The 12,500-nt window shown below is 45.1% G+C and overlaps 1 protein-coding gene across 1 annotated transcript in view; it reads left to right on the forward strand.

Annotated features, from left to right (window-relative positions):
• Window positions 1-12,500, forward strand: part of LOC138861466 (serine-rich adhesin for platelets-like) — a 26,658-nt gene that overhangs the window by 11,070 nt on the left and 3,088 nt on the right. Inside the window, exon 2 of the mRNA XM_070120648.1 lies at window positions 1,642-12,500. This exon is cut by the window's right edge and continues 575 nt beyond it. Within this exon, the coding sequence (XP_069976749.1) occupies window positions 1,667-12,500 (10,834 nt within the window). The 5' untranslated portion in view covers window positions 1,642-1,666. The remainder of the gene's footprint in view (window positions 1-1,641) is intronic.

Genomic DNA, 12,500 nt, shown 5'->3' on the forward strand with positions numbered 1-12,500 from the left:
TGATAAGCATGTCTATCAGTTCTTTATGTTTTACTCTGTCGAATGTTTTTTTTTTCTTTTTTTTTGTCTGTTTCTTTTTGTATCTCAATCTTATTTTCTGCTAATCTTCTTATCACTAAGATGGAATTTCTTGTACTGTATCATCTGCTAAATCCATATTACTGGTAATAATCCGTAGAATCATTTGTGTCAGATGGTTCATGATAGTGAAAGTTTGATTTTTGTTGTAATCTAGTGTTTCTTGGTTCTTGAGTATGGCTATGAATACTGATTAACACATTTGTTCTGCTAACTATCATGTACTGTAAGTTTTATTGACTATCTCTGCCATATCATTTATACCAAATTCATTTACTGCTTCCAGCATTTCTGTTGCGATTCCATCCTAACCTATTCTTTGTTTTTTTTCCCATCATCTAGTGTTGCTTCCATTCCTTCTCTCACTTATCTCGCCCCTTATCATTTTCCTCTTCTGCTTTGTTCTTTGTTATAACTTCGTCTAGTTCCACGGCTGCTGTTCTACCTTTCTTCTTTATTGTTAAATTTTGGTTGTATTTCCTTTTGCTGGTGATTTCTCCTAATTTCTAATCCATCTGCTGTTGGTCAACCTTATTTAGTTGTTCAAATTATGTGCTTCCTCACATTCGCTATGTATTTTCGTATTTCGTATATGTACCTATTGTTCTCATCTTTATCTTTGTATGTTCTTTCATTTATTAGTGTATGGATTTCTTTCGTCATCCATGGTTTTGTCATTTTACTGTCTTTCTTTATTTTCGTCCTCTATCCCTGACCTGTTTTTTCTTCATTCCTAAACTCATTTTCTTGTTTCTTCTTGCAATTTCTTTTAGATTTCACTCTTGCTACTATTGAGTTATGATCGGTATCTCCATCTACCATCTCCATCTGGATATGTTTTCCCTTATTGGAATGCATTTCTAAAGCTTCTATTGACTGTTGTGTAATCTATTTTGTTCCGCGATCTGTTTCCAAGGAATGACCATGTGTATATTCTCCGAGGGTGGCGTTTAAACCGCGTGTTCCTCACAATTTCTACCCACCATTCTATTCATCTTGTGCACCTTTCATTTCTGCGACCTCGTCCACACTGTCCAGCAATGTCTTCAAAACTTCCTCCGCCCAGCTTTCCATTGAAATTCCCTAGTACGAGAATCACTGATATGTATTGATGAATTTTCAGTTATATCTTTACCGTGAAAATGTCAGAATTTGTTTCGCGTTTATATGAAACATTAATGGCAACTCAAATTCATGTTTTCTATGGAGTTGATGATTAGTAGGATTAACTAACTCGTTCTGCGCATGTGCAGGATTATATTTTTAGTTTAAAAGTTAATGTTAATCCAGAGTTGTCTCTCATCTTGAGTATATTAGACTTCCTTCTGCTTTTACACATCGTACTTCCGGTCATAAGATTTCTCCTAGGTCCAGTATGTTAAATTCATTCTCTTTCTTCCTCTTTTAATGTATGCGATTCATAAATTGTGTTTTGACTTATCATTATTCACACAACTTATATATTATATATATAAAACTTATATTATATAAAACTTAATATTTTGAAAGATGTATAAGAGGAAGTTTATAAAAAATATTATATTTTTCTTTTATTGTTTACAGAAAAAAGAAAAGGAATACCGAAGGAATGTTCTCTGGGAGACTATGTTTTCTCCTATTTATGATCCTGGCAATTACATCCAACGCCAAAATACCCTCTATGAAAAATTCCACAGACAGATATTTCAACTTTGGGAATACACTCACTTCGTTAGAATCATCCCTTTCTGAATTATCAAACAAAACTTCACATCCATCAGGATATCCTAGACTAAAATCTTCAATAGAAAAAGAAAACTACATCACCTCATATCCAGATTTAATAACAAAGAAAAGTTTGTTATCCCTTAACACTATAAGCACGGACAAAAACATTTCTTCAAGTACTTCAACATCAGCCTTGGATTCCAGCACTTCTCCAACTACCACCACTGAGGACTCTACTCACTCAAGCTCACAAACCTCTTCAACTTACACCAGCTCCTCTTTGGAGCCCACCACTTCTACTTTCCCAAGCTCCTCATCGGATTCAACCACGTCTTCCTTCCAATCCACCACTTCTCCAACTGATTCTTCTGTGGATTCGACTACAGCTAGCTCCAGCACCACTGAGGAAACAACCACCTCTTCAATCTACTCCAGCTCCACCTCTTCCACAGATACCACCTCCTCTATGGAATCAAGTACCTCTTCAACGTCGGACACAACCACTTCTTCAACCTTTTCCACATCATCCTTGGATTCCAGCACTTCTCCAACTACCACCACTGACGATTCTACTGACTCAAGCTCACAAACCTCTTCAACTTACACCAGCTCTTCTTCAGGCTACTCCTCATCCAGTTCCTCTTCCGAACCCACCACTTCTACTTATCCAAGCTCCTCATCCGATTCAACCACCTCCTCCTCCGAAGCCACCACTTCAACTGCTTCATCTAGCTCCAGCACCAGTGAGGAAACAACCATGTCTTCAATCAGCTCTTCCACAGACACCAGCTCCTCTATAGGATCAAGTACCTCTTCAACGTCGGACACAACCACTTCTTCAAGCCTTTCCACATCATCCTTGGATTCCAGCACTTCTCCAACTACCACCACTGAGGACTCTACTGACTCAAGCTCACAAACCTCTTCAACTTACACCAGCTCCTCTTTGGAGCCCACCACTTCTACTTTCCCAAGCTCCTCATCGGATTCAACCACGTCTTCCTTCCAATCCACCACTTCTCCAACTGATTCTTCTGTGGATTCGACTACAGCTAGCTCCAGCACCACTGAGGAAACAACCACCTCTTCAATCTACTCCAGCTCCACCTCTTCCACAGATACCACCTCCTCTATGGAATCAAGTACCTCTTCAACGTCGGACACAACCACTTCTTCAACCTTTTCCACATCATCCTTGGATTCCAGCACTTCTCCAACTACCACCACTGACGATTCTACTGACTCAAGCTCACAAACCTCTTCAACTTACACCAGCTCTTCTTCAGGCTACTCCTCATCCAGTTCCTCTTCCGAACCCACCACTTCTTCTACTTATCCAAGCTCCTCATCCGATTCAACCACCTCCTCCTCCGAAGCCACCACTTCAACTGCTTCATCTAGCTCCAGCACCAGTGAGGAAACAACCATGTCTTCAATCAGCTCTTCCACAGACACCAGCTCCTCTATAGGATCAAGTACCTCTTCAACGTCGGACACAACCACTTCTTCAAGCCTTTCCACATCATCCTTGGATTCCAGCACTTCTCCAACTACCACCACTGAGGACTCTACTGACTCAAGCTCACAAACCTCTTCAACTTACACCAGCTCCTCTTTGGAGCCCACCACTTCTACTTTCCCAAGCTCCTCATCGGATTCAACCACGTCTTCCTTCCAATCCACCACTTCTCCAACTGATTCTTCTGTGGATTCGACTACAGCTAGCTCCAGCACCACTGAGGAAACAACCACCTCTTCAATCTACTCCAGCTCCACCTCTTCCACAGATACCACCTCCTCTATGGAATCAAGTACCTCTTCAACGTCGGACACAACCACTTCTTCAACCTTTTCCACATCATCCTTGGATTCCAGCACTTCTCCAACTACCACCACTGACGATTCTACTGACTCAAGCTCACAAACCTCTTCAACTTACACCAGCTCTTCTTCAGGCTACTCCTCATCCAGTTCCTCTTCCGAACCCACCACTTCTTCTACTTATCCAAGCTCCTCATCCGATTCAACCACCTCCTCCTCCGAAGCCACCACTTCAACTGCTTCATCTAGCTCCAGCACCAGTGAGGAAACAACCATGTCTTCAATCAGCTCTTCCACAGACACCAGCTCCTCTATAGGATCAAGTACCTCTTCAACGTCGGACACAACCACTTCTTCAAGCCTTTCCACATCATCCTTGGATTCCAGCACTTCTCCAACTACCACCACTGAGGACTCTACTCACTCAAGCTCACAAACCTCTTCAACTTACACCAGCTCCTCTTTGGAGCCCACCACTTCTACTTTCCCAAGCTCCTCGTCGGATTCAACCACGTCTTCCTTCCAATCCACCACTTCTCCAACTGATTCTTCTGTGGATTCGACTACAGCTAGCTCCAGCACCACTGAGGAAACAACCACCTCTTCAATCTACTCCAGCTCCACCTCTTCCACAGATACCACCTCCTCTATGGAATCAAGTACCTCTTCAACGTCGGACACAACCACTTCTTCAACCTTTTCCACATCATCCTTGGATTCCAGCACTTCTCCAACTACCACCACTGACGATTCTACTGACTCAAGCTCACAAACCTCTTCAACTTACACCAGCTCTTCTTCAGGCTACTCCTCATCCAGTTCCTCTTCCGAACCCACCACTTCTTCTACTTATCCAAGCTCCTCATCCGATTCAACCACCTCCTCCTCCGAAGCCACCACTTCAACTGCTTCATCTAGCTCCAGCACCAGTGAGGAAACAACCATGTCTTCAATCAGCTCTTCCACAGACACCAGCTCCTCTATAGGATCAAGTACCTCTTCAACGTCGGACACAACCACTTCTTCAAGCCTTTCCACATCATCCTTGGATTCCAGCACTTCTCCAACTACCACCACTGAGGACTCTACTGACTCAAGCTCACAAACCTCTTCAACTTACACCAGCTCCTCTTTGGAGCCCACCACTTCTACTTTCCCAAGCTCCTCATCGGATTCAACCACGTCTTCCTTCCAATCCACCACTTCTCCAACTGATTCTTCTGTGGATTCGACTACAGCTAGCTCCAGCACCACTGAGGAAACAACCACCTCTTCAATCTACTCCAGCTCCACCTCTTCCACAGATACCACCTCCTCTATGGAATCAAGTACCTCTTCAACGTCGGACACAACCACTTCTTCAACCTTTTCCACATCATCCTTGGATTCCAGCACTTCTCCAACTACCACCACTGACGATTCTACTGACTCAAGCTCACAAACCTCTTCAACTTACACCAGCTCTTCTTCAGGCTACTCCTCATCCAGTTCCTCTTCCGAACCCACCACTTCTACTTATCCAAGCTCCTCATCCGATTCAACCACCTCCTCCTCCGAAGCCACCACTTCAACTGCTTCATCTAGCTCCAGCACCAGTGAGGAAACAACCATGTCTTCAATCAGCTCTTCCACAGACACCAGCTCCTCTATAGGATCAAGTACCTCTTCAACGTCGGACACAACCACTTCTTCAAGCCTTTCCACATCATCCTTGGATTCCAGCACTTCTCCAACTACCACCACTGAGGACTCTACTGACTCAAGCTCACAAACCTCTTCAACTTACACCAGCTCCTCTTTGGAGCCCACCACTTCTACTTTCCCAAGCTCCTCATCGGATTCAACCACGTCTTCCTTCCAATCCACCACTTCTCCAACTGATTCTTCTGTGGATTCGACTACAGCTAGCTCCAGCACCACTGAGGAAACAACCACCTCTTCAATCTACTCCAGCTCCACCTCTTCCACAGATACCACCTCCTCTATGGAATCAAGTACCTCTTCAACGTCGGACACAACCACTTCTTCAACCTTTTCCACATCATCCTTGGATTCCAGCACTTCTCCAACTACCACCACTGACGATTCTACTGACTCAAGCTCACAAACCTCTTCAACTTACACCAGCTCTTCTTCAGGCTACTCCTCATCCAGTTCCTCTTCCGAACCCACCACTTCTACTTATCCAAGCTCCTCATCCGATTCAACCACCTCCTCCTCCGAAGCCACCACTTCAACTGCTTCATCTAGCTCCAGCACCAGTGAGGAAACAACCATGTCTTCAATCAGCTCTTCCACAGACACCAGCTCCTCTATAGGATCAAGTACCTCTTCAACGTCGGACACAACCACTTCTTCAAGCCTTTCCACATCATCCTTGGATTCCAGCACTTCTCCAACTACCACCACTGAGGACTCTACTGACTCAAGCTCACAAACCTCTTCAACTTACACCAGCTCCTCTTTGGAGCCCACCACTTCTACTTTCCCAAGCTCCTCATCGGATTCAACCACGTCTTCCTTCCAATCCACCACTTCTCCAACTGATTCTTCTGTGGATTCGACTACAGCTAGCTCCAGCACCACTGAGGAAACAACCACCTCTTCAATCTACTCCAGCTCCACCTCTTCCACAGATACCACCTCCTCTATGGAATCAAGTACCTCTTCAACGTCGGACACAACCACTTCTTCAACCTTTTCCACATCATCCTTGGATTCCAGCACTTCTCCAACTACCACCACTGACGATTCTACTGACTCAAGCTCACAAACCTCTTCAACTTACACCAGCTCTTCTTCAGGCTACTCCTCATCCAGTTCCTCTTCCGAACCCACCACTTCTTCTACTTATCCAAGCTCCTCATCCGATTCAACCACCTCCTCCTCCGAAGCCACCACTTCAACTGCTTCATCTAGCTCCAGCACCAGTGAGGAAACAACCATGTCTTCAATCAGCTCTTCCACAGACACCAGCTCCTCTATAGGATCAAGTACCTCTTCAACTACGGACACAACCACTTCTTCAAGCTTTTCCACATCATCCTTGAATTCAACCACTTCTCCAACTACCACCACTGAGGACTCTACTTACTCAAGCTCTTCCATAGGCTCACAAACCTCTTCAAATTACACTAGCTCTTCTTCAGGCTACTCCTCCAGCTCCTCTTTGGAGCCCACAACTTCTACTTTCCCAAGCTCCTCATCGGATTCAACCACGTCTTCCTTCCAATCCACCACTTCTCCAACTGATTCTTCTGTGGATTCGACTACAGCTAGCTCCAGCACCACTGAGGAAGCAACCATGTCTTCAATCTACTCCAACTCCAGCTCTTCCATAGACACCAGCTCCTCTATAGGATCAAGTACCTCTTCAACTACGAACACAACCACTTCTTCAACCTTTTCCACATCATCCTTGAATTCAACCACTTCTCCAACTACCACCACTGAGGACTCTACTTACTCAAGCTCTTCCATAGGCTCACAAACCTCTTCAACTTACACCAGCTCTTCTTCAGGCTACTCCTTATCCAGTTCCTCTTCCAAACCGACCACTTCTTTTACTTATCCAACCTCCTCATCGCATTCAACCATGTCTTCCTTCAAAGCCACCACTTCAACTGATTCCACTGTGAATTCAACTGCTTCATCTAGTTCCAGCACCAGTGAGGAAACAACCATGTCTTCAATCAGCTCTTCTACAGACACCAGCTCCTCTATAGGATCAAGTACCTCTTCAACTACAGACACAACCACTTCTTCAAGTTTTTCCACATCATCCTTGGATTCAAGCACTTCTCCAACTACCACCACTGACGATTCTACTTACTCAAGCTCTTCAATGGGCTCACAAACCTCTTCAACTTACACCAGCTCTTCTTCAGGATACTCCTCATCCAGTACCTCTTCCGAACCCACCACTTCTTCTACTTATTCAAGCTTCTCATCCAATTCAACCACATCCTCCTCTAATGCCACCACTTCAACTGATTCCTCTGTGAATTCAACTGCTTCATCTAGCTCCAGCACCAGTAAGGAAACAACCATTTCTCCAATCAGCTCTTCCACAGACACCAGCTCCTCTATAGGATCAAGTACCTCTTCAACTCCGGACACAACCATTTCTTCAAGCTTTTCCACATCATCCTTGGATTCAAGCACTTCTCCAACTACCACCACTGACGATTCTACTTACTCAAGCTCTTCCATGGGCTCACAAACCTCTTCAACTTACACCAGCTCTTCTTCAGGATACTCCTCATCCAGTTCCTCTTCCAAACCCACCGCTTCTTCTTATTCAAGCTCCTCATCCGATTCAACCACATCCTCCTCTAAAGCCTCCACTTCAACTGATTCCTCTGTGAATTCAACTGCTTCATCTAGCTCCAGCACCAGTAAGGAAACAACCATTTCTCCAATCAGCTCTTCCACAGACACCAGCTCCTCTATAGGATCAAGTACCTCTTCAACTACGGACACAACCACTTCTTCAAGCTTTTCCACATCATCCTTGGATTCAAGCACTTCTCCAACTACCACCACTGACGATTCTACTTACTCAAGCTCTTCCATGGGCTCACAAACCTCTTCAACTTACACCAGCTCTTCTTCAGGATACTCCTCATCCAGTTCCTCTTCCGAGCCCATCGCTTCTACTTATCCAAGCTCCTCATCCGATTCAACCACATCCTCCTCTAAAGCCTCCACTTCAACTGATTCCTCTGTGAATTCAACTGCTTCATCTAGCTCCAGCACCAGTAAGGAAACAACCATTTCTCCAATCAGCTCTTCCACAGACACCAGCTCCTCTATAGGATCAAGTACCTCTTCAACTACGGACACAACCACTTCTTCAAGCTTTTCCACATCATCCTTGGATTCAAGCACTTCTCCAACTACCACCACTGACGATTCTACTTACTCAAGCTCTTCCATGGGCTCACAAACCTCTTCAACTTACACCAGCTCTTCTTCAGGATACTCCTCATCCAGTTCCTCTTCCAAACCCACCGCTTCTTCTTATTCAAGCTCCTCATCCGATTCAACCACATCCTCCTCTAAAGCCTCCACTTCAACTGATTCCTCTGTGAATTCAACTGCTTCATCTAGCTCCAGCACCAGTAAGGAAACAACCATTTCTCCAATCAGCTCTTCCACAGACACCAGCTCCTCTATAGGATCAAGTACCTCTTCAACTACGGACACAACCATTTCTTCAAGCTTTTCCACATCATCCTTGGATTCAAGCACTTCTCCAACTACCACCACTGACGATTCTACTTACTCAAGCTCTTCCATGGGCTCACAAACCTCTTCAACTTACACCAGCTCTTCTTCAGGATACTCCTCATCCAGTTCCTCTTCCGAGCCCATCGCTTCTACTTATCCAAGCTCCTCATCCGATTCAACCACATCCTCCTCTAATGCCACCACTTCAACTGATTCCTCTGTGAATTCAACTGCTTCATCTAGCTCCAGCACCAGTGAGGAAGGAACAACCATGTCTTCAATCAGCTCTTCTCCAGACACCAGCTCCTCTATAGGATCAAGTACCTTTACAATTACGGACACAATTTCTTCAACCTTTTCCATGTCATCCTTGAATTCAACCACTTCTCCAACTACCACCACTGAGGACTCTACTTACTCAAGCTCTTCCATAGGCTCACAAACCTCTTCAACTTACACCAGCTCTTCTTCAGGATACTCCTCATCCAGTTCCTCTTCCGAGCCCATCGCTTCTACTTATCCAAGCTCCTCATCCGATTCAACCACATCCTCCTCTAATGCCACCACTTCAACTGATTCCTCTGTGAATTCAACTGCTTCATCTAGCTCCAGCACCAGTAAGGAAACAACCATTTCTCCAATCAGCTCTTCCACAGACACCAGCTCCTCTATAGGATCAAGTACCTCTTCAACTACGGACACAACCACTTCTTCAACCTTTTCCACATCATCCTTGGATTCAAGCACTTCTCCAACTACCACCACTGACGATTCTACTTACTCAAGCTCTTCCATGGGCTCACAAACCTCTTCAACTTACACCAGCTCTTCTTCAGGATACTCCTCATCCAGTTCCTCTTCCGAACCCACCGCTTCTTCTACTTATTCAAGCTCCTCATCCGATTCAACCACATCCTCCTCTAAAGCCTCCACTTCAACTGATTCGTCTATGAATTCAACTGCTTCATCTAGCTCCAGCACCAGTGAGGAAGCAACCATTTCTCCAATCAGCTCTTCCACAGACACCAGCTCCTCTATAGGATCAAGTACCTCTTCAACTACGGACACAACCATTTCTTCAAGCTTTTCCACATCATCCTTGGATTCAAGCACTTCTCCAACTACCACCACTGACGATTCTACTTACTCAAGCTCTTCCATGGGCTCACAAACCTCTTCAACTTACACCAGCTCTTCTTCAGGCTACTCCTCATCCAGTTCCTCTTCCGAGCCCATCGCTTCTACTTATCCAAGCTCCTCATCCGATTCAACCACATCCTCCTCTAATGCCACCACTTCAACTGATTCCTCTGTGAATTCAACTGCTTCATCTAGCTCCAGCACCAGTAAGGAAACAACCATTTCTCCAATCAGCTCTTCTACAGACACCAGCTCCTCTATAGGATCAAGTGCCTCTTCAACTACGGACACAACCATTCCTTCAAGCTTTTCCACATCATCCTTGGATTCAAGCACTTCTCCAACTACCACCACTGACGATTATACTTACTCAAGCTCTTCCATGGGCTCACAAACCTCTTCAACTTACACCAGCTCTTCTTCAGGATACTCCTCATCCAGTTCCTCTTCCGAACCCACCGCTTCTTCTACTTATTCAAGCTCCTCATCCGATTCAACCACATCCTCCTCTAAAGCCTCCACTTCAACTGATTCCTCTGTGAATTCAACTGCTTCATCTAGCTCCAGCACCAGTAAGGAAACAACCATTTCTCCAATCAGCTCTTCCACAGACACCAGCTCCTCTATAGGATCAAGTACCTCTTCAACTACGGACACAACCATTTCTTCAAGCTTTTCCACATCATCCTTGGATTCGAGCACTTCTCCAACTACCACCACTGGCGATTCTACTGACTCAAGCTCTTCCATAGGCTCACAAACCTCTTCAACTTACACCAGCTCTTCTTCAGGATACTCCTCATCCAGTTCCTCTTCCGAGCCCATCGCTTCTACTTATCCAAGCTCCTCATCCGATTCAACCACATCCTCCTCTAATGCCACCACTTCAACTGATTCCTCTGTGAATTCAACTGCTTCATCTAGATCCAGCACCAGTAAGGAAACAACCATTTCTCCAATCAGCTCTTCCACAGACACCAGCTCCTCTATAAGATCAAGTACCTCTTCAACTACGGACACAACCACTTCTTCAACCTTTTCCACATCATCCTTGGATTCAAGCACTTCTCCAACTACCACCACTGACGATTCTACTTACTCAAGCTCTTCCATAGGCTCACAAACCTCTTCAACTTACACCAGCCCTTCTTCAGGATACTCCTCATCCAGTTCCTCTTCCGAACCCACCGCTTCTTCTACTTATTCAAGCTCCTCATCCGATTCAACCACATCCTCCTCTAAAGCCACCACTTCAACTGATTTCTCTGTGAATTCAACTGCTTCATCTAGCTCCAGCACCAGTGAGGACGCAACCATGTCTTCAATCAGCTCTTCCACAGACACCAGGTCCTCTATAGGATCAAGTACCTCTTCAACGTCGGACACAACCACTTCTTCAACCTTTTCCACATCATCCTTGGATTCAAGCACTTCTCCACCTACCACCACTGACGATTCTACTTACTCAAGCTCTTCCATGGGCTCACAAACCTCCTCAACTTACACCAGCTCTTCTTCAGGATACTCCTCATCCAGTTCCTCTTCCGAACCCATCGCTCCTTCTACTTATTCAAGCTCCTCATCCGATTCAACCACATCCTCCTCTAAAGCCACCACTTCAACTGATTTCTCTGTGAATTCAACTGCTTCACCTAGCTCCAGCACCAGTGAGGAAGCAACCATGTCTTCAATCAGCTCTTCTACAGAAACCAGCTCCTCTATAGGATCAAGTACCTCTTCAACTACGGACACAACCATTTCTTCAAGCTTTTCCACATCATCCTTGGATTCAAGCACTTCTCCAACTACCACCACTGACGATTCTACTTACTCAAGCTCTTCCATGGGCTCACAAACCTCTTCAACTTACACCAGCTCTTCTTCAGGATACTCCTCATCCAGTTCCTCTTCCGAGCCCATCGCTTCTACTTATCCAAGCTCCTCATCCGATTCAACCACATCCTCCTCTAATGCCACCACTTCAACTGATTCCTCTGTGAATTCAACTGCTTCATCTAGCTCCAGCACCAGTAAGGAAACAACCATTTCTCCAATCAGCTCTTCCACAGACACCAGCTCCTCTATAGGATTAAGTACCTCTTCAACTACGGACACAACCATTTCTTCAAGCTTTTCCACATCATCCTTGGATTCAAGCACTTCTCCAACTACCACCACTGACGATTATACTTACTCAAGCTCTTCCATGGGCTCACAAACCTCTTCAACTTACACCAGCTCTTCTTCAGGCTACTCCTCCTCCAGCTCCTCTTTGGAGCCCACAATTTCTACTTTCCCAAGCTCCTCATCAGATTCAACCACGTCCTCCTCCGAAGCCACCACTTCAACTGATTCCTCTGTGGATTCAACTGCTTCATCTAGCTCCAAAACCAGTGAGGAAACAACCATGTCTTCAATCAGCTCTTCTCCAGACACCAGCTCCTCTATAGGATCAAGTACCTCTTCAACTACGAACACAACCACTTCTTCAAGCTTTTCCACATCATCCTTGAATTCAACCA

The sequence above is a fragment of the Penaeus vannamei genome, chromosome 4, assembly GCF_042767895.1.
Source record: "Penaeus vannamei isolate JL-2024 chromosome 4, ASM4276789v1, whole genome shotgun sequence".
Lineage (NCBI taxonomy): Eukaryota > Metazoa > Arthropoda > Malacostraca > Decapoda > Penaeidae > Penaeus > Penaeus vannamei.